This window comes from Callospermophilus lateralis, chromosome Y (assembly GCF_048772815.1).
Source record: "Callospermophilus lateralis isolate mCalLat2 chromosome Y, mCalLat2.hap1, whole genome shotgun sequence".
In the NCBI taxonomy this organism is placed as follows: Eukaryota; Metazoa; Chordata; class Mammalia; order Rodentia; family Sciuridae; genus Callospermophilus; species Callospermophilus lateralis.
In genome coordinates this window covers 11,569,573-11,586,546 of record NC_135326.1, presented here as the reverse complement: position 1 = coordinate 11,586,546, position 16,974 = coordinate 11,569,573, and the positions used below count along the sequence as shown (strand labels likewise).

The following is a 16,974-nucleotide window of genomic DNA, read 5'->3' as shown; positions in this document are numbered from 1 at the left end:
TAAGCAGATGGTCCCAGACAGTGGACGCGGGCAGCCACGGCACACGTTTCACTCCCTGCCCGCTGTTCCCAGGTCGCTCAGAGACCCGGCAGATAATGCAAAGACCTCAAAACCACTGAGCTGGGTGGTCCCCCTGGAGGACGGCTGAGCAAGGAATTAAAGAGTACCAACCCACATCCTCCGGGGGCAAAGAGTGGACGTTCGAGTAACTGCCCGAAAAGAGACGGGGAAGAAGTCATCTGGGAACCCAGGAGGAAAAAAAGAGACAAAACACAAAAAAATAGAGAAATAATAGTATGTTAAAAATGGGTGCAGTTCACCGAGTCCAATGAAGAAAAGAGTGAAGCTGGATATGGTGGGATAGCGCAGGTGATGGACTAGATGACGGACAGCCGTGTCCGTGAAGCTGGGGTGAGGCCGAGAGGCGGAAAACAGGATGGCTGTTCAGAAAAGAGCCTCGTGACCCCAGCGACGGAAGGGGCAAGCACCTGGTGGAGAGTTCTCCAAGTTCTGACTCTTAGGATCGAGGTTATGGGAGAGTCAGAGCGATGGGGTTTGGAGGTCCCCCCGAGATCGACTCAATAAATAAAAAAACTCAGAAAATACGTAACGCAGAAGATCCAAAGGATAAGAGAAGAAGAGAGAAGGATCCCGGTGCGTATTTCTTAAAAGATAAAGGTGACATAAAGGCGCTTGGTCACAGAAATTCAAATCTTAATTTTATGCTTAGTCGTAGAAAATCGGATTTTTTTACGTAGATGGATTCAGACTCTCTTAAAGAGGCTATTGAGGACGTTCAGAGAAGGGGGTGATTCTTGAGAGGACTTAGAATACCGGATGCACACGCCACCTCATTAAGAGACCTCATTAAACGACACTCGTTAGGAGACCAGGACGAGGAAGGATTCTGTGCACGTTCCGTAAAGACGATTTTCTTTTTTTCCGTTTTTCCAGATATTTTTCTCTCCGAGGTGGGTTAGCTCCCTGATGCGGAGGGCGGAAAATGTATTTCATGGCTGAGGATCTGAGCTCAGGAATGGCAGGTCCCAGGGCACTGGGGTTGGAATCTCCAAATGGGAAAGATGCTTTGCCCCCGCCACCGTCTCCTCTCGGTGAGTCCTCCCAGCTCCTAATGGCTGGCGGCACACGCTGCAGGGGTGTCAGCTTCGTGGAGGAAAAAAAATGCCCATATTCGCGGAAAGGACAGTTTTTGCAGGGACCTAGGGATAAAGGTTTTTAAAAGGCTGTTCAGTGATTCTACTAAGGACACCACCGTGTCTGTGCCATGCACACCTTCTAGAACCTTCAGCGACCTGTCCGTGCCTCCGTTTATCTGTTTGTCCACCTGGCCGACCGCCACACAACCCCAAGGACTTCCCCTGCCGCCATTTTGCATGGTGTAGATGCATAGTGGATTAATCCACTTGGATGGACTCACTGGGTGTAGACTAATAGTGGATTAATCCACTTGGATGGACTCACTGGGTGGTGACTGCAGCAGGTGGGGTGTGGCTGGAGGAGGGGTCCCTGGGCTGTGCCTTTGGGGTCTCTGTCCTGTCCGTGGTGACAGAGCTCTCTCTGCTCCCTGGTGCCCTGTCCTGAGCTGCTCTCCTCCTCCAGGCCCTGCCGCCATCTTGTTCTGCTCCCCTTGGGCCAGAGCCGTGGAGTCGGCCACCAGGGACTGGACCTCTTCTAAAGCTGTGACCAGAATAGACTTTGCTTCATCTTCATTTCTCTTGCTGGGTCTTTTGGTCCCAGTGATCAAAAGGGTGACGGAAGCAAGTCCCCTTGGCCACGTGCCACCTTTTACCTCGATAAGGTCTCCGAGGTCTTCTTCTAACAGACGGGAGAGCGCCTCCCTGTGTGCAGTCTTAAAGCCTCTCCAGGTCACTTAGGAAGCCACCTGGTGACGTGCCAACGCGACGTGCGCCCGTCCACTTTCCACTCGCGGAACCCCGACCTCGGGTGATTGACGGACAAAAGAGAAAGGGTTGAAGGCGGCTCTCGGTTTTGGAGATTTCAAAGTTCCTCGGAGCCATGGCTCTGGAGGATCATCGTGGTGGGCAGGATGGGGTGCAGGAGATCATTCCCTTGTGGACAGGAAGTCGGGGAGGAAGAAGAAGGCACTGGAATCCCGCACATACACAATGGAATATTACTTAGTCATGAAGAAGAATGCAATGATGGCATTTGCAGGTCAATGGGTGGACCTGGGGGGATATCCTGCTCACGGAAATAACCAGGTCCCCCAAAACCAAAGGCTGAGTGTCCTCTCTGTGATATGTGGACGCTAACTGCATGCAGTCACTGCCGGAGGCGGGCAGCAGGTGGACACTAGAGCTCTATCAATGCTGTGACAGACAGCATCTCCCCACCACCTTCCCAGAGCCTGGGAGTCCTGGGAGTCCCCCCAAGGTCCACCAGCGAACCCTCCTCTAAGCCCACGGAACCCACAGGGGCCCCCTCCCAGCCCCGCGAGACCAACAAGAAAATCATCAAACGGATCCTCAAGAACCCCATTTCTGCAGCCTGCAAAGAGACTCTGTAATACCGTTCCCACCCTTGACCCACGTCCAGCTTACGGGGAGCCCAGGGCCGGCTCCTTTCACTCAGAGCAAACCTGAGAAATGACCGCAGCGTCCCCCAACCCCAGTCCAGCGTCTCAACAAAGATGGCGTGACCCACTGTGGACCGGAGGTGGGGAAGGTCATTCAGGGCCCTGGCCAGTCGCCAGCCACCTCGCAGAGGGGGCCGCGGAAGCTCCAGTCCTCAAGATCTAGGACTCAGCTTGTGCAACGGCTTGCACACGTCCACCCAGAACGCTGTTCACCAGCATTTGACCAAGTTCTCGCACTCCTCAGCTTATACCATAAGGACTGAAAATGGGCACTGTCCAGGGACATGGCCACATCCATGTTCACAGCAGCTCGATTCACAGTAGCTAAGCTACGGCACCAACCTTGGGGCCCTTTAATACAAAAGTGGGTAAAGAAACTGTGGTATGCATACTAAGTGGAATATTACTCAGCCATGAAGAGGAACGAAGTGACGGCGTTTGTAGGTAAACGGACGGAGCTGGACACTCTCATGCTCAGTGACATAAGCCAATCCCCCCCAAAAAAAAAAACCAAAGGCTGAATGTTCTCTCTGATTCAAAATAAGGCGGAAGGAAGTGACAGAGCCTGACCTTTGCTGTTCAGCGTCTCTTCTCTGATCTTGCGGATGACTTCTTGGGCTTTGGCGTCATTGTTCCCAGCTACAAGGGAAAAGGAAAGAAAAAATTACAAAAAAAAACATGCAAACCGTGAGTGACATGGCCTCCAACTTGCCATCCTCCTGCCTCAGCCTCCACAGCCCCTGGGACGATACAAGATGAGACACGTGTTGGAGCTGATGGGGGGGAGCTTTGATGGACAGGTGACCAGAAGCTCTCGGGGGCCTTCAGAGGGGCAAGGTGGCCCGGGACACCAGCCAGAATCATCTGAACGGAAACCTCGGCCTCCAGGAGCCGACCCGAACCTTTCCTCTCTCTAAGCTGCGGACCTCGGGTGTTTGCTCACAGCTCCGTCTCCATCGCCACTGAGACGCGGGAGCCCCGGCCACGGGATCCCAGGTCCCTTTACTGCGCAGGATGTGTCTGCTGCTTCCTTCCTCCTGCTGGGAGGACTGTGCGGGTCTCGGTCAGGATGGCCGCTGTGGAAAGCAGCCGGAAGCTTCCTGGATAAATTTAGGGTAGGTCGACCATGGGAGCTACCCATCTCCTCACGGGGCATCCAACCCAAACGGATCAGCGTGCGGGAGGGACATGGGGTCCACCATATGCATTTCAGCAAGGTGCAGAAGCCAGTGACCTTGGTGCCTATCGACCATGGAAAGGACAAAGGTGGTCTGTGGGTGGAATACTATACAGCCATGCAAAGGGACGCTGCTCTGTCATATCTCAGCAGCACCGGAGGATCCGGAGGGCCTGCCGCTAAGCGAGATAAGCGAAGTACGGAAAGCAAACGGGCGGGATGTCCCGAGACTGTATCACAGTCACGAGATGGCAGACGTTAAAAAGAAAAAAAAAATGTCAGGCGGGTGCACACCTCTCACCCCAGCAGCTTGGGAGGCTGAGGCAGGAGGACGGCAAGTTGGAGGCCAGCCTCAGCAACCGAGCGAGGCTCCAAGCAACTCGGCGAGACCCTGAAGCAGAATGTGCATCCGACCGTCCCAAGGAGCTCCCCGGCCTCCGGGTTTCCCCCCCCGCGAGTATCCACTTCCCAGGGTTTGCTCTACCTGACCGTTGGGTCCACCTGGAAGTGGCCACCTACAAGAGAAAACCGGAGTCCCCTCCCCGGGGGACAAGAGAAGCCATCATAAAGGTTCACCTATGACGACGTGCATGCCCAGCCTGGCCAGGCACTTGGCGGTGGCGTAACCGATGCCATCCGTGCCGCCCGTCACGATGGCCACGCGGTCCGGCTGCTGGCAGAAAACTGAGGAGGAAGCAGAAGAGGAAAAAAAAAAAAATCGAGGTTTAAAAAGCAGCGTCCAAGCCGGGAGGGTAGCGCCCGCCTGTCATCCAGGTGCTGGGGAGGCTGAGGCCCGAGGATGGCAAGGTGGAGGCCACACATCGGGGCTATTGGTTTTTAAAAACACCTGCTTGGTGACACCCACACTCCTCCAGCTGCCCGGGTGGCCCAGGGGACCTGGGACACTGCTTTGGGGAATAGGACCCCCGTGTCCCCGCGCGGATGGGGGGTGACTCTCCTTTTGCTGCGTGTGGCCCGCGAATGAGCGGATCCGCGAGTGCAGAACGTGCACCGCAGAGCGCCGACTGTATTCCCCCGCATGCGCCCGGGTGGGGGTCCACCCTGTGACCCCAGTGGCACTCTGCACCCGCAGTGTCCCCCCCGGGGGCAGCTCAGACCTCACTGATGGGAACTGGGGGTCACGACGCCCTGGGATGGGATGTGGGGGGGGACAGGTCAAAGCTGGACACAGGGAGGGGGGACGCGCAGGCCTGGAGAGCCACTGGGCAGCGGCGCCCTCCCCGTCCCTCCCGGGCCTCCTGGCAGATTCCGTCACATTGTCCCCCGGGTCCAAAGCCTCTGCGCCTTTCCCGCCTTTAATCTGGGGTTAATCCCGACTCCCAGATGTCGGCTCCTGTCCAGGGAGATCAGAGGGGACCGGCGGCTCTCCCAACTGGGGGCCAGCCCTGGCCACCTCCCGCAGCCCAACATGCAGCTGGTGTCCGGGGACTTCAATCTGCAGGCTCTGCGTCCCCGCCCCCAGGACCGTGTGCAAAACAAATCCCCGGGCTACATTGGCGCTGGAGGCAACCGTGCAACTGGACAGACAAGAGACGCACCCACGGCCCCCCTCACCCCACAGCTGGCGGAGAAGCCCGGGCACGTCCCCTGCGAAGTTTAGAACCCGCTGAGGTCACGCCCCTGCGGCCAGTGGCTAAGCTGCGGGGCTGACCTCATGCCCGGGGAACCGAGGGCTCCGCCCACCTGCTGCCCCTCCGGCCTCCGGCTCCTCCGTGGGAAAAGAGGTCTTTGTATCCACCTCCCCGCGTGCAGAGGAGCAGAAAAGGAACAAACAGTCCCCGGGTGTGCAAGGAAAACAGGGGCAGGGGACGCGGTGTGCAGGCGGCGCTTCGGTGTCATTCCAGGGGTCTGGAGGCTGAGGCAGGAGGACGGCAAGTTGGAGGCCAGCCTCTGCAACTTGGAAACACCATTTTTTCAAGATAAATAATAATAATAATAATAATAAGGGTCGAACCAAGAGGTCCAGGTGGGCCTGGGGGGGGGGGTCTGCATGTGACCGATGGCGCATGCGCTCCCAGGGCAGGAGAGCTTGTGAGTGACAAGGGTCACAGACGTCCATCCCTGTCCCTGCACAAAGTCCTGGGGACGGGTCCTTGAAGCAGCTGCTTCTGAGACACAAAGAGAGCAGGAGGCGGGCGGAGGCCCAGGCGCAGGGTTTGCAGAGCCTCCGGGGCTGCACTCTGACCCCTGCAGCCAGAGCCCAGGCGCTGACCCCCAGCAGGCCTCCTGACCCCCACCAGCTTCGCGCAAAAGCACAGCGGGCGGGCGCCCCAGCTGGGATCCGGGGCCTCTCTGCAAAAGCAGGAAACCCGGCCTCAGCTCGGGAGGGAAGCGAGGGGCAGGAAGCTGTGCAGCTCCTGCTGCAGCCCAGCGAGGCCCCTGGACGCTCCGCTCCGCAGGCAGGAGCTGTGGGCGTTGCAAATGCCCGCGGCGGGCTCTGCGCATGTGCAGGAGAAAGAAGAGTCTGAGGTCCGGGAGGCCCGCACCACCACCACCACCGCCTTTGCCAGCTACTGGCTGCTTGCGGTTGTTTGCTGTGTGGTTGGTTTCATTTTTTTTTCCGTGTCCCTGGGTAGGGCAGGTCGCAATTTGCAAGTGACAACTGAGAACTACCCAGAAAAATGCTAGAAAAAAAAAAAAAAATCTTAAATGAAGGTCTTATGCACACGGATTTTTTTATTTTTTAAATTTTTTTTTTGAGTGCTGCAGGGCTCCCTCAGAGTCTCCTGTCACAGTCACGTCGGGGCCGGATAGATTTGGTGCAAAATAGAAGAACGAACAGGGCGAAAGGAAGGAGGAAGCGCTTCCTCTGGAACCCTGGTGCAGCCTGAGTCCCCCCAACCTGAGTCCCCAAGCCTCTACCCACGTCACCTGGTTTGGGGGCACCAGGGATTGGACCCAGGGACACTTAACCACGGAGCCACGTCCCCAGCCCTTTTTATATCTCAGTTTTAGAAACAGTCCTTGCTAAGCTGCCTAGAGTCTTGCTCCTGCAGAGGCTGGCCTCCACCTGGTGATCCTCCTGCCTCAGCCTCCCAAGCTGCTGGGATTATAGGCATGGACCACCACGTCCACTCCCAAGTTCCCTTTAAAAGGACCGTGAACCCCCAAATGTCCCCATCCCTCTCAAGGTGGCCTGCGCTCTGCCCCACAGAGAGCCCCCTCTTGATCTCCTAAATAAATCACCAACAAGTGACCAGTGCCCACACGAGGTCCCCCTGTTTGGGACCTCCTTGGGCTGCTACTGCACCCACGGGGTCCCTTGGGTACCTGAGGCCAAAGAGAGAAAAGAAAAAGAAAAACGCAAAAAAAACACATCTGAACTCGAGGCTGCGAGACCCCAGGGCGAGACCTGGACTGTGAGTGGCCGGGACAGGTGTGTCCTTTAAGGCCAGCGAGCACCGCCACCCCTCCCGTGGCCAGCCTGTGGGCAGACCCCAGGGCCCCGGGGACGGACGCACGCGCAGCAGAGGAGCCCAGGAGCAGCGGCGGCTTTGCGTCTCTGGTTTATTGAGCAGAGTTCAAGGTCGGAGCTTCCAGGAAGGCAAGGGGAAACCTGCAAGAAGCGCAAAATCCCAACACTGTCGGGAGGATACAAAAAAATGCCGCTGTCCACCTGAGCCTGTCCCTAACACGGCCCCCTGGGCGCTCCAAACTTGCACAAGGAGCTGGGCGCCCGGGGACCACCGAGCTCCGCGTTCAGTCTCTTATGGAAGGGAGCAGCATCCCCAACGGGAAAAGCAGTCCTACATCTAGCAGCGCCATTCCAGGTTCCCGGGGGGCCCTTCCCATCAGCCAATTCCGAAAAAAATAAAATAAAATAAATATATATATATATATTAAGTTTTATCTTTATTTTTGGCCAATTAAATGCTCCCCCACGAGCTTGAGTTTTTTTAAAAGAATTCAAACGTCTTCTCCCACCCAGGAACCTCAAATTCCCACCTCCATGCCTGGAAGTCGGCCTCAAGCAAAGCTAAACAAAAGCAGAAAAAGAAAAAAAAAAAAAAATAGGGGTCTTTTTTACTGCCCCCCAAGAAACCTAAAGACAGCTCACCTCGGTTCATGCGTCACAAATAAAACCCAGAACGGCAAGATGCATGAACTACCCGGCTCAGCAGTGGCTTCAAAAGCGGAAATGCTTATAATCCCAGCGGCTCCGGAGGCTGCGGCAGGAGGATGGCGAGTTCAGAGCCAGCCTCAGCCACAGGGAGGCTCTGAGCCGCTCAGGGAGACCCTGTCCCTAAACAAAATGCCAAATAGGGCTGGGGACCGGGCTCCGGGGTCAAGTGCCCCTCTGGGTTCCACCCCTGGACTCTGTGGTCTCCCAGGTGGAGAGCGGCACCCTGCAGGGTCCCCAGGGCCCCAGGGATTGAACCCAGGGACACTGAGCCACGTCCCCAGCCCTGTTTCTATTTCCGTTTTAGAAACAGGACTCGCTGGTGGCAGAGGCTGGCCTCCAAGTGGCGATCCTCCTGTCTCAGCCTCCCAAGCTGCTGGGATTATAGGCCCTGACCACCATGTCCAGTTCTTGGGGGGGGAGGGGGAATCAAGCATCAGCCATTGCCAGGCTTTTGAGCAAGCGGTGGCCTTTGGTTTGTGGAAGGTGACCCAGGGCAGGGCAGGCCCAGCCGCCTGCGTCCTTCCTTCTCGGCTCTTGACTGTCCAGTGTCCACGGACGCGGCCCCTAGAGGAAGCCCCCGTCCCTGAGCCCGAAGAAGCCGCCGCTGGCCGGGTCCCCGAGCGGGAACAGCTGCTCCTGGTCCAGCCCCCACTCGCCCTCGTCCTCGTCCTCGGGCTCGGCCTCGACGGCGGCGGCGGAGGCCCGGCCGTTCTCGTAGAGGAACACCTGCTGGTCCACGTGCGCGGGGGCCAGGCGGTTCCGCTTGGCGCTGACCACGTTGGCGGCCGAGCCGAAGAGGCGCTCGGGGGGGACGCGCGTGGCGGCCACGCACCAGTACTTCTGCAGGACCTGGGGCAGCACGGGGAAGAGGGCCAGGCGGTCGGACCACCACTTGAGCGGGTCCTCGTGGAGGCCGAGGACCTTCTGCGACTTGAAGTTGCTCAGCTCCTCCAGCAGCTGCGCGGTCACCTCCTCCTGGTCCTCGGCGCCGGCCGCCGGGCAGAAGATCTCGGCCAGCAGGCTGTGGATGGCGCTGGCCGGCCGCTTGGCCGGGGGCTCCTCGGACCCCGCCGACGGCTTGTCCTCCGCGGGCGGCGGCAGCAGCGGCGGGGGCGCGGGGCAGCCGCCGTCCTTGGCCTTGTCCAGGAGGCCCTTGGCCTCCTCCACCACCCGGTTCTCCACCTGCTGCCTCTCGAAGGCCGACAGGAAGGGCAGCCTCTTGTAGCGCGGGTCCAGGAAGGTGGCCACGTTGAGGAACAGGTCCGTCTCGGGCGCCTCCTGGTAGGTCCGGGTCAGCTCCTTGGCCATCACCTCCTTGGCCATGCTCAGGTCCTTGGGGTCGCCGTCCTTGGCGTGCAGCGTCGTGTTGAGCAGCATGTGCAGCAGCGGCTTGACCATGCTGATGGTCGGGTGTCGCGCGGCGGCCAGCACCTCGGCCACCTGCTTGAAGGGCTGCAGCAGCTCCACCAGGCCGTCGATGGTGGCCCACTCGGCGGCCTCCAGCATCAGGTGGTGGTTGTTGCTGTCCTCCACCAGGACGCCCGCGATGGCGAACTGCTGCTCCCGCAGCCGCTGCAGCATGGCCAGCGTGCTGCCCCAGCCGGCCACCCGGTTGCTGACCAGCATGCAGCGCGCGGCGCCCTGCAGCCTCTGCTTCTCGGCCAGCATGTACATGGCCACCGACGACTGCTGGAAGTAGGCCACCAGGCGGCGGCAGCGCGCCAGCAGCGCGGCCAGCTTGGGCAGCCGGAAGGCCTGCTGGATGGCCGCCTCGAAGGCGCGGCCCAGGCACGGCATGTGCACGGGGATGTCCAGCAGCGAGCACGCCTGCGCCACGTCCTTGCCGCCGTCGGTGGTGGCCCCGGAGACCTTGGCGCTGACGCCCCACTCGATGAAGGTCTCGTAGAGGACGCGCGTGATGGTCTCGGCCGCGTGCTCCTCGGGCACCTCGAAGGTCTTCAGGCACCGCGAGGCCACCGACAGGCCGCTGGGCGACGCCCGGCCCAGGAAGTGCGCGGCCAGCGTCACGTAGGCGCGGTTCTGGTTGTCGCTGCGCCACAGCTCGGTGGACACGCCGCACCAGGCGGCCTCCGCCAGCTCCTGGCGCACGGCCTCGCGCACCGCCCCGTAGCGCGCGGGCAGCGCCCGGCTGCCGAAGAACCGGGCGCTGGGCAGCTCGTAGCGGGGCTCGGCCGCCCGCAGCAGCGCGCGGAACGCGGGCTCGTCCACCGTGGACGCCGGGAAGAGCCCCTCGCAGAGCAGCGCCAGCACCGCGCCCGTCAGCTCCTGCTGCCGGCGGCCCTCCAGCCCCGGCTTCCCGGCCAGCGCGTCCTGCGCCCCTGGCAGCTGCGACGACGACGACGGCGGGGGCGGGGGCTGCGACGTCGAGGGGGACGAGGCCGAGGCCGCGGAGGAGGAGGAGGCGGCGTCGGGCTTCAGCTTGGAGAAGGCGGTGGCGAAGGCCTCGCGCATCTGCTCCGTGTTGCTCTTGATGAACTCGCAGAACTCCTCGGGGTGGTTCTTCTCCAGGTGGTAGGAGAGGTTGGACGTGTTGCCCGAGTAGGCGATCTGCGACATGCAGATGCGGCAGTAGATCTTCTTCCACTGCAGGATGCACCCCTCGGCGTTGGTGTCGAAGCCGAAGTACTTCCACACCTTGCTCTTGGCGCGGGGGTGCGCCACCAGCTTCAGGTCGGCCTGCGACGGGTCCCCCGCCTTGCTCTCCATGGCCCCGTCGTCGTCGTCGTCGGCGGCACGGCCGGCCGGGCGACGGCTCAGGCGCGGGCACCTGCTAAAGAAGCACCAAGACAGACACAGCGTGAGAAGAGACGCGCGCCACGGGCCCCCGCGCCCCGGGGACACAGCCAGGCGCCGGGCAGGGCCCAGCGGGCAGGCGCGGAGCAGCACAGCCGTCCATCAAAGGCACCGCGCATGCGTCTCGCTTCCTTGCAGAGCTGAGAGCGCGACACTAGGGGGCGCTGCTCGGGTCACTGCAGACGCCCCTGCAGCCCATCGGGCTCCAGGTCCCTGTCCAAGGCCTTGGGCCAAAGACCCAGAGGGTGCACCATGGGGAGGGAGGGAGTTCTTTGCGCACGATGCGCGTGGAGACCCACACCCTTCAGGGCCCGCGGGGAACAGCCACCGGCCCCCAAGGTCAACAGAGGTCAGTCCTGGGCAGCCCAGAAGCGGCAACAGGATGTTGCTTTGGCTACCAGGGTCCTGGGTTTGGCCAAGAGGCGTTGGACCCCAACTTTTCATGCTTCCAAACGAACTGGAGGCCCTTGGTGAACGCCGCAGGCTCAGCAGCAGCCTAAGTGCATCTATGGTTCAGGCGGCTTGGGGACACATGCACCTGGGAGCTCTTGGAGCAAAAGATGGGATGATCCGCGACACAGCCCCATCCCCGGGTCCCTGGAGCCGCCACCGAGGGTCCCCTCTGTGCGCAAGGACCTCCAACACAGCTCGGTTTCCTTAAGAGAGTCTGGGGACCCCTAAGCCAGGCGCGGTGGCCCACGCCTGCCATCCCAGCAGCTCGGGAGGCCCAGGCAGGAGGACGGCGAGTTCCAAGCCGGCCTCAGCCAAAGGGAGGCTGGGAGCCACTTAGCAAGGCCGCCACCGGCTCTAAATGAAATATGCAAACGGCTGGGGATGCAGGTGGCTCCGTGGTTAAGTGGCCCTGGGCTCAGTCCCGGTTTAAAAATGAATTAAAAAATAAGTTACAAGAGAGGGACACAGGCTGGGGACACTCGCAAGCTGTCAGCGCTGACCTGAAGCCAAACCACCAGGCGGATCGCGGAACCCACGTCGCAGAGCTCAGAGCCAAGCCAGGAAATGTACCCCCCCCCCCCCGCCCGGGGCAGGCTGCAGAGGGCCCACCTCCAACCCAAGACCATGTCCACCCAGGGAGCTGGGCCTCGGGCCTCGTGTGCAAACAGGGTCTCTGCAGAGGGGGTCCGTGCAGGGTCCCGAGATGGGCTCCTCCTGGGTCAGGGGGCCCCCGTGCAATGGCCGTGTCCTCCCAAGAGACAGAGGAGGGGACACAGACCCAGAGGAGGAGCCCCGTGGGGACGGAGGCAGGGACTGCAGTGAGGGGCCACCAGCCCAGGGTGGGGCTGAGGACCAGGTTCCTTTGCAAGACCCCAGAGCCCTGCCTGTGCCACGCTGGGGGGCGGGGAGACGCACTCAGCAGGACACGCAGGTGGACTTCCACAGAAGGAGGCCCCTGAGCTGCTCACCACTAGGCCAGTGAGGGTAGCATACACAGGGCGGAAACGTGGGCCAGGTGCTAGAGACGGCTTCCCGCTGCCCCAGGGCCTCCAGTCTGACCGCAGCAACAGCGTGGGGTGGTAGGGGCACTGCCCACTGTTGTGTTCCTATAGAGTGACCACTGACCGCCAGGGCCACTTTTATGTTTTACATAAAACATGAAAGTTTTACATCTGATTTATTATTATTATTATTATTATTATTATCCCTTTTATTAATTATGCTGAAAAGGTTTTGGCACCCAAAGGAAATAACTTTCAATTATTATTATTTATCATTACTGATGCTAATATTTGGCTAAAAGAGATTCTGGTGGCGGTTATTATTATTATTATTATTAGGCTGAAAGAGATCCTGAGAAAGTTTATTATCATTATCATTAACTTTCGCAGCTATTTGAGCGGCTGCCCAGGCAACCCCCTGGGTCTTGCCCCTCTAATTCCTCATGTGTGAGCCAAGGGGCTGCATTTTCCAGCTATTGTCCCCCCAGACCCAAGCAAAGCCCTAGTATTTCCTCAGGGACGCGGTGACCTTGAAAACCAAGTCAGGAAACTGCACAAATGAATATTGCCTACAGGGAAAGAGGGAAGGGTATAAAAAGATATCCCTGGAAGCTCTGGTGTCCAGCACGTGGGGAAGAAAGGAAAGGAGGGAGAGAAGGAGGGAGGGAGAGAGGGGGAAGACACAGTGGCTCAGGAGGCTGGGGCAGGAGGACGGCGAGTTGGAGGCCAGCCTCAGCAACTTAGCAAGGCCCTAAGCAACTTAGGGAGATTCTGTCTCTAAATAAAAATAAATAAAAAGGCCTGGGGACGTGGCTCAGGGGTTAACACCCCTGAGGTCAAACCCCAGCACCAAAAAACAAACTAATAAGTATTATATCCTGCAAATATATATATATATTTTTTTTTGTCTGTGCATGAAAAATAAAATATACGTCTGCAGGGGTCGCTCACTGGTCGCTTTGCCTTACGGGCTCTGGATTAAACGCCATTGGCATACGGGGTGTGAACTTTGTTTCCCTCAGGGTCACGTTGGGTGACTGACAGGCCTGCTCCCCACACCTCTGCACCGCGGTGCACTTTGGGCTACGAAATGCAATCGTTCAACTCCGGCCTCTGGCAGTGTGATTGACAGGCCATTTAAAGGCGGCCTCCAGGAGGTGGGGACAGACCCTAACTTGCCCGGCCAACCCCTCCCAGCTCAGGAACGCCATTCCTTTGCAATTAGTTCCTTTAGGCAGAACGTCGCCGCTGTGGAGCTGGGCTTGCAGTTAGATTCCAGGGTGGACTTTCCCGCCGCCCTCAGGTCGCTGTGCCCTCCAGCCACACCGAGGGGCACAACCCCAGCTGGGATCCAGCCCCTTTATTAAAAAAAAAAAAAAAAGACTCTGAAAGCCCGGGCTGGTTTGCAGTCCCCCTGCAAAGCCCAGGGTAAAGGTCAAGCTTTGCACGTTCAGAACGAATCAGAAGCTGGATCCACGGGGCCCTGCACAAAATGAAACAAAGTGACATTTTTGAGCGGGGACGGAACATGGAGGCCTCGGGCAGGGAGGGCAAGGCCCGGCCTGCACTGCCAGCCCCAGCAATGGCCCCGGCGACCGCAGGGGAAGGACGTCACTTGGAGAATGCAAAAACTGTCAATCAAGGTGCACGTGAAGGGACCTCTCTCCCAGGTGCCGGGGGCACCGGCTCCTGTCCACCGAGAGCCTTTTGACCACTTTTTTTTTTTTCTTCTTCTTTTTTAATCCACAGGTGGGACCCACAGTGGCCCAAATGGCAGCTGCCCAAGTCCCCCGAGGCCGTGTCGGGCAGGCAGCAGCCCTCGCTGAGCTCAACTGAGCTGAAACCCAGTCCTCTGTCCCAGGCTGCGGCTCCCCGGAGCGCATTCCCGCGCAAGGCGACGCGGCCGTCGCAAAAGCAAGACTTGCACGGACCAGCACCGGGGGTCAGGCTGCGCCTGGACCCCGCCAGGGACTGCCCCTGGCAAAGGGAACCTGGCCTCGCAGCTCCCTCCCGGGGCCAGTGCCTTGCACCACCCTCTCCAGTCACTCCCAAAGGGCTCAACCCTACCGAAAGTGTCGCTTGATCGGGAAGCAGAAAGGTGACCCCAGGCGACATTCAAATGGACCCTCCCCCGGGTGGCCAGGCCGAGCGCGGCCCTGGGGCTGTGTCCACACGGGACATCGAGTCACTTCGTAACCACACGCGCCTGCCACCAGCCCGGCCCGCCCCGGTGTCGCAGGGGCGCCCTGCGGAGTTGGCCCAGCGCAGAGGCAGCCCTGGACCCGCCCGCGAGGCGCCGGGGTGCAGACTCGCGCCCTGAGGCCGGGGAGTGATTTTGCTTTCCGAGTGAAGCTGTCCTCTGGGGCACCGCATCTCGATGGCCTGTCCCCGCCCGGTCACGCCCCGGGGACTCTGTCCCTAACAAACCCGCCGGCGCTGGCTCGGACCCCCACGCGGAGCCGCGCCAATGCCCGGTGCGCGCGCGCACACCCCGCGGCCTCCCCCGGGCCTCGCAGGCGGAGGCGCGGAGGCTGCGCGTCCCCCGGGCGCTCCCCGGAGGCCCCGGAACAAAGTGGCGCCGGCGGAAGCGCCGCCCCCCGCCCCCTCCCCGCCGGCTCCGCCTCCCGGAAGGCCCGGGTCCCCTCCCGGGGGGGACCGAGGGCTCGGGGCGCCCCCTGCTCCTGCCCTCCCCTCCCGGGACGCAGGGGGCGCACGGCCTCCAGCAGACCCCCGGCGCCGAGCGCCGACCACAGCCGCCCGAGGTCGGGCGCGCACGGGCCCCGGGGGCTGAGCCACGGCCGCGGGGGACGCGGGCCCCTCGGACGACCCCCGCCCGGCCCCCCGCAGGGGACACCGCGAGCGCGCGGCCGCCCGGAGCCGGAGCGCGCGGGGGGGGGCGCAGCGGCGCGGCCCCGACCCGCCGCCCCCGAGCGCGCGCCGCGGACCCCAAGGTCACCCCCGCCCCCGCGCCCCGCTGACCTGGCTCCGCGAAGCCCCCGAGGCAGCGGCGCAGCAGCTGCGCCACCAGCACCGCGGCCCCCGCCGCGTACACCCGCAGGGCCGCCCGCGCCGCGGACAAAGGCGACATGGCCGCCCGGCCGCGCCACCGCTGCGCCCGCCCTCGCCGCCCGGGACACGGCGTCGCCCAGCGGGACGCGGAAACGCCCCGCGCCGCCCTCCGCGCGCAGGACCCGCAGCGCTGCCGCCCGCCCCGGCCGCAGACCCCACCCGACCCGGGACCCCAGACCCCAGACCCCAGACCCCAGACCCCACCCCACCCCGGGACCCCGGGACCCCAGACCCCAGACCTCACCCCACCCCGGGACCCCAGACCCCAGACCTCACCCCACCCCGGGACCCCAGACCCCAGACCCCACCCCACCCCGGGACCCCGAGACCCCAAACCCCAGACCCCACCCCGGGACCCCGAGACCCCAAACCCCAGACCCCACCCCACCCGACCCCAGACCCCAGACCCCACCCCACCCTGGGACCCCGGGACCCCAGACCCCAACCAGAACCCCTCCAGGGTCCCCAGACCTCACCCCGGGACCCCAGACCCCACCCCACCCCAAGACCCCACCCGACCCCGGGACCCCAGACCCCAACCAGAACCCCTCCAGGGACCCCAGACCTCACCCCGGGACCCCAGACCCCACCCCACCCCAAGACCCCACCCGACCCCGGGACCCCAGACTCCAGACCCCACCCCACCCGGACCCCGGGACCCCAGACCCCAGACCCCACCCCACCTGGACCCCGGGACCCCAGACCCCACCCCGGGACCCCGGGACCCCAAACCCCAGACCTCACCCCACCCCGGGCCCCAGACACCATCCGACCCCGGGACCCCGGGACCCCCAGACCCCAACCAGAACCCCTCCAGGGTCCCCAGACCTCACCCCGGGACCCCAGACCCCACCCCACCCCAAGACCCCACCCGACCCCGGGATGCCAGACCCCAACCAGAACCCCCCAGGATCCCCAGACCTCACCCACCCCCAGACCCCACCCGGACCCTGGGACCCCAGACCCCAGACCTCACCCCACCCCCGGGACCCAGACACCATCCGACCTCCACCCCGACCCCCACCCCACCCGGACCCCGGGACCCCCAGACCCCAACCAGAACCCCTCCAGGGTCCCCAGACCTCACCCCGGGACCCCAGGCCCCGGGGACCCCAGACCCCAACCAGAACCCCTCCAGGGTCCCCAGAGCTCCACCCCACCCCCTGAAACCCCAGGACCCCAGACCCCCATCCCGACCTCCACCTGGACCCCAGACCACCACCCAGGACCCCAGACCCTCCACCCCACGGGAAACCCTGGGACCCCAGACTTTCACCCCACCCCCTAGAACCCCATGACCCCAGACCCCCATCCCGACCTCCACCTGACCCCAGACCCGCACCCTGGCCCCCCGACCCCAGACCCCACCCGCATCCCAGGACCCCAGACCCCCATCCCAACCTCCTTCACCCCGTCCCCCAGACCCCTGGGACCCCAGACCTCACCCCCCCAGACCCCTGGGACCCCCAAGACCCCAGACCCCAACCAGAACCTCCCCAAGGTTCCCAGACCTCAAACCCACCCACCGGGACCCCGGGACCTCAGCCCCCCATCCCTCCCCTCCCCCTTCTCCAAGAGCAGACCGTCCAGACCCCCAGGGACCCCTGGACCTCAGACCCCCATCCCGACCCCCACATGCACCCCAAATCCCCACCCAGATCTCGAGACCTCAGACCCCCATGTGGACCACTCCCACTTG

General features: G+C 62.0%; 2 protein-coding genes across 3 annotated transcripts in view; both read right to left on the bottom strand.

Annotated features, from left to right (window-relative positions):
* Dhrsx (dehydrogenase/reductase X-linked) overlaps positions 1-15,340 on the bottom strand; it is a 30,354-nt gene extending 15,014 nt beyond the window's left edge. The window contains exons 1-3 of the mRNA XM_077107780.1: positions 15,186-15,340; positions 4,371-4,478; positions 3,188-3,256 (exon numbers count right to left, since the gene is read on the bottom strand). Of these exons, the coding sequence (XP_076963895.1) occupies positions 3,188-3,256; positions 4,371-4,478; positions 15,186-15,294 (286 nt within the window). The 5' untranslated portion in view covers positions 15,295-15,340. The remainder of the gene's footprint in view (positions 1-3,187; positions 3,257-4,370; positions 4,479-15,185) is intronic.
* On the bottom strand, positions 8,407-15,267 carry Zbed1 (zinc finger BED-type containing 1). 2 transcript variants are annotated; one of them, XM_077107790.1, is made up of 2 exons: positions 15,186-15,267; positions 8,407-10,729 (listed from the first exon to the last, which is right to left on the bottom strand). In XM_077107790.1, the coding sequence occupies exon 2, from the start codon at positions 10,663-10,665 to the stop codon at positions 8,503-8,505; it is 2,163 nt and encodes a 720-aa protein (XP_076963905.1). In that variant the 5' UTR covers positions 10,666-10,729; positions 15,186-15,267; the 3' UTR covers positions 8,407-8,502. The 2 variants fall into 2 exon arrangements, with proteins under 2 accessions (XP_076963905.1, XP_076963906.1); XM_077107791.1 differs by having other exon boundaries at positions 8,407-10,726; positions 15,186-15,205.
* Positions 15,341-16,974: the final 1,634 nt, after the last annotated feature.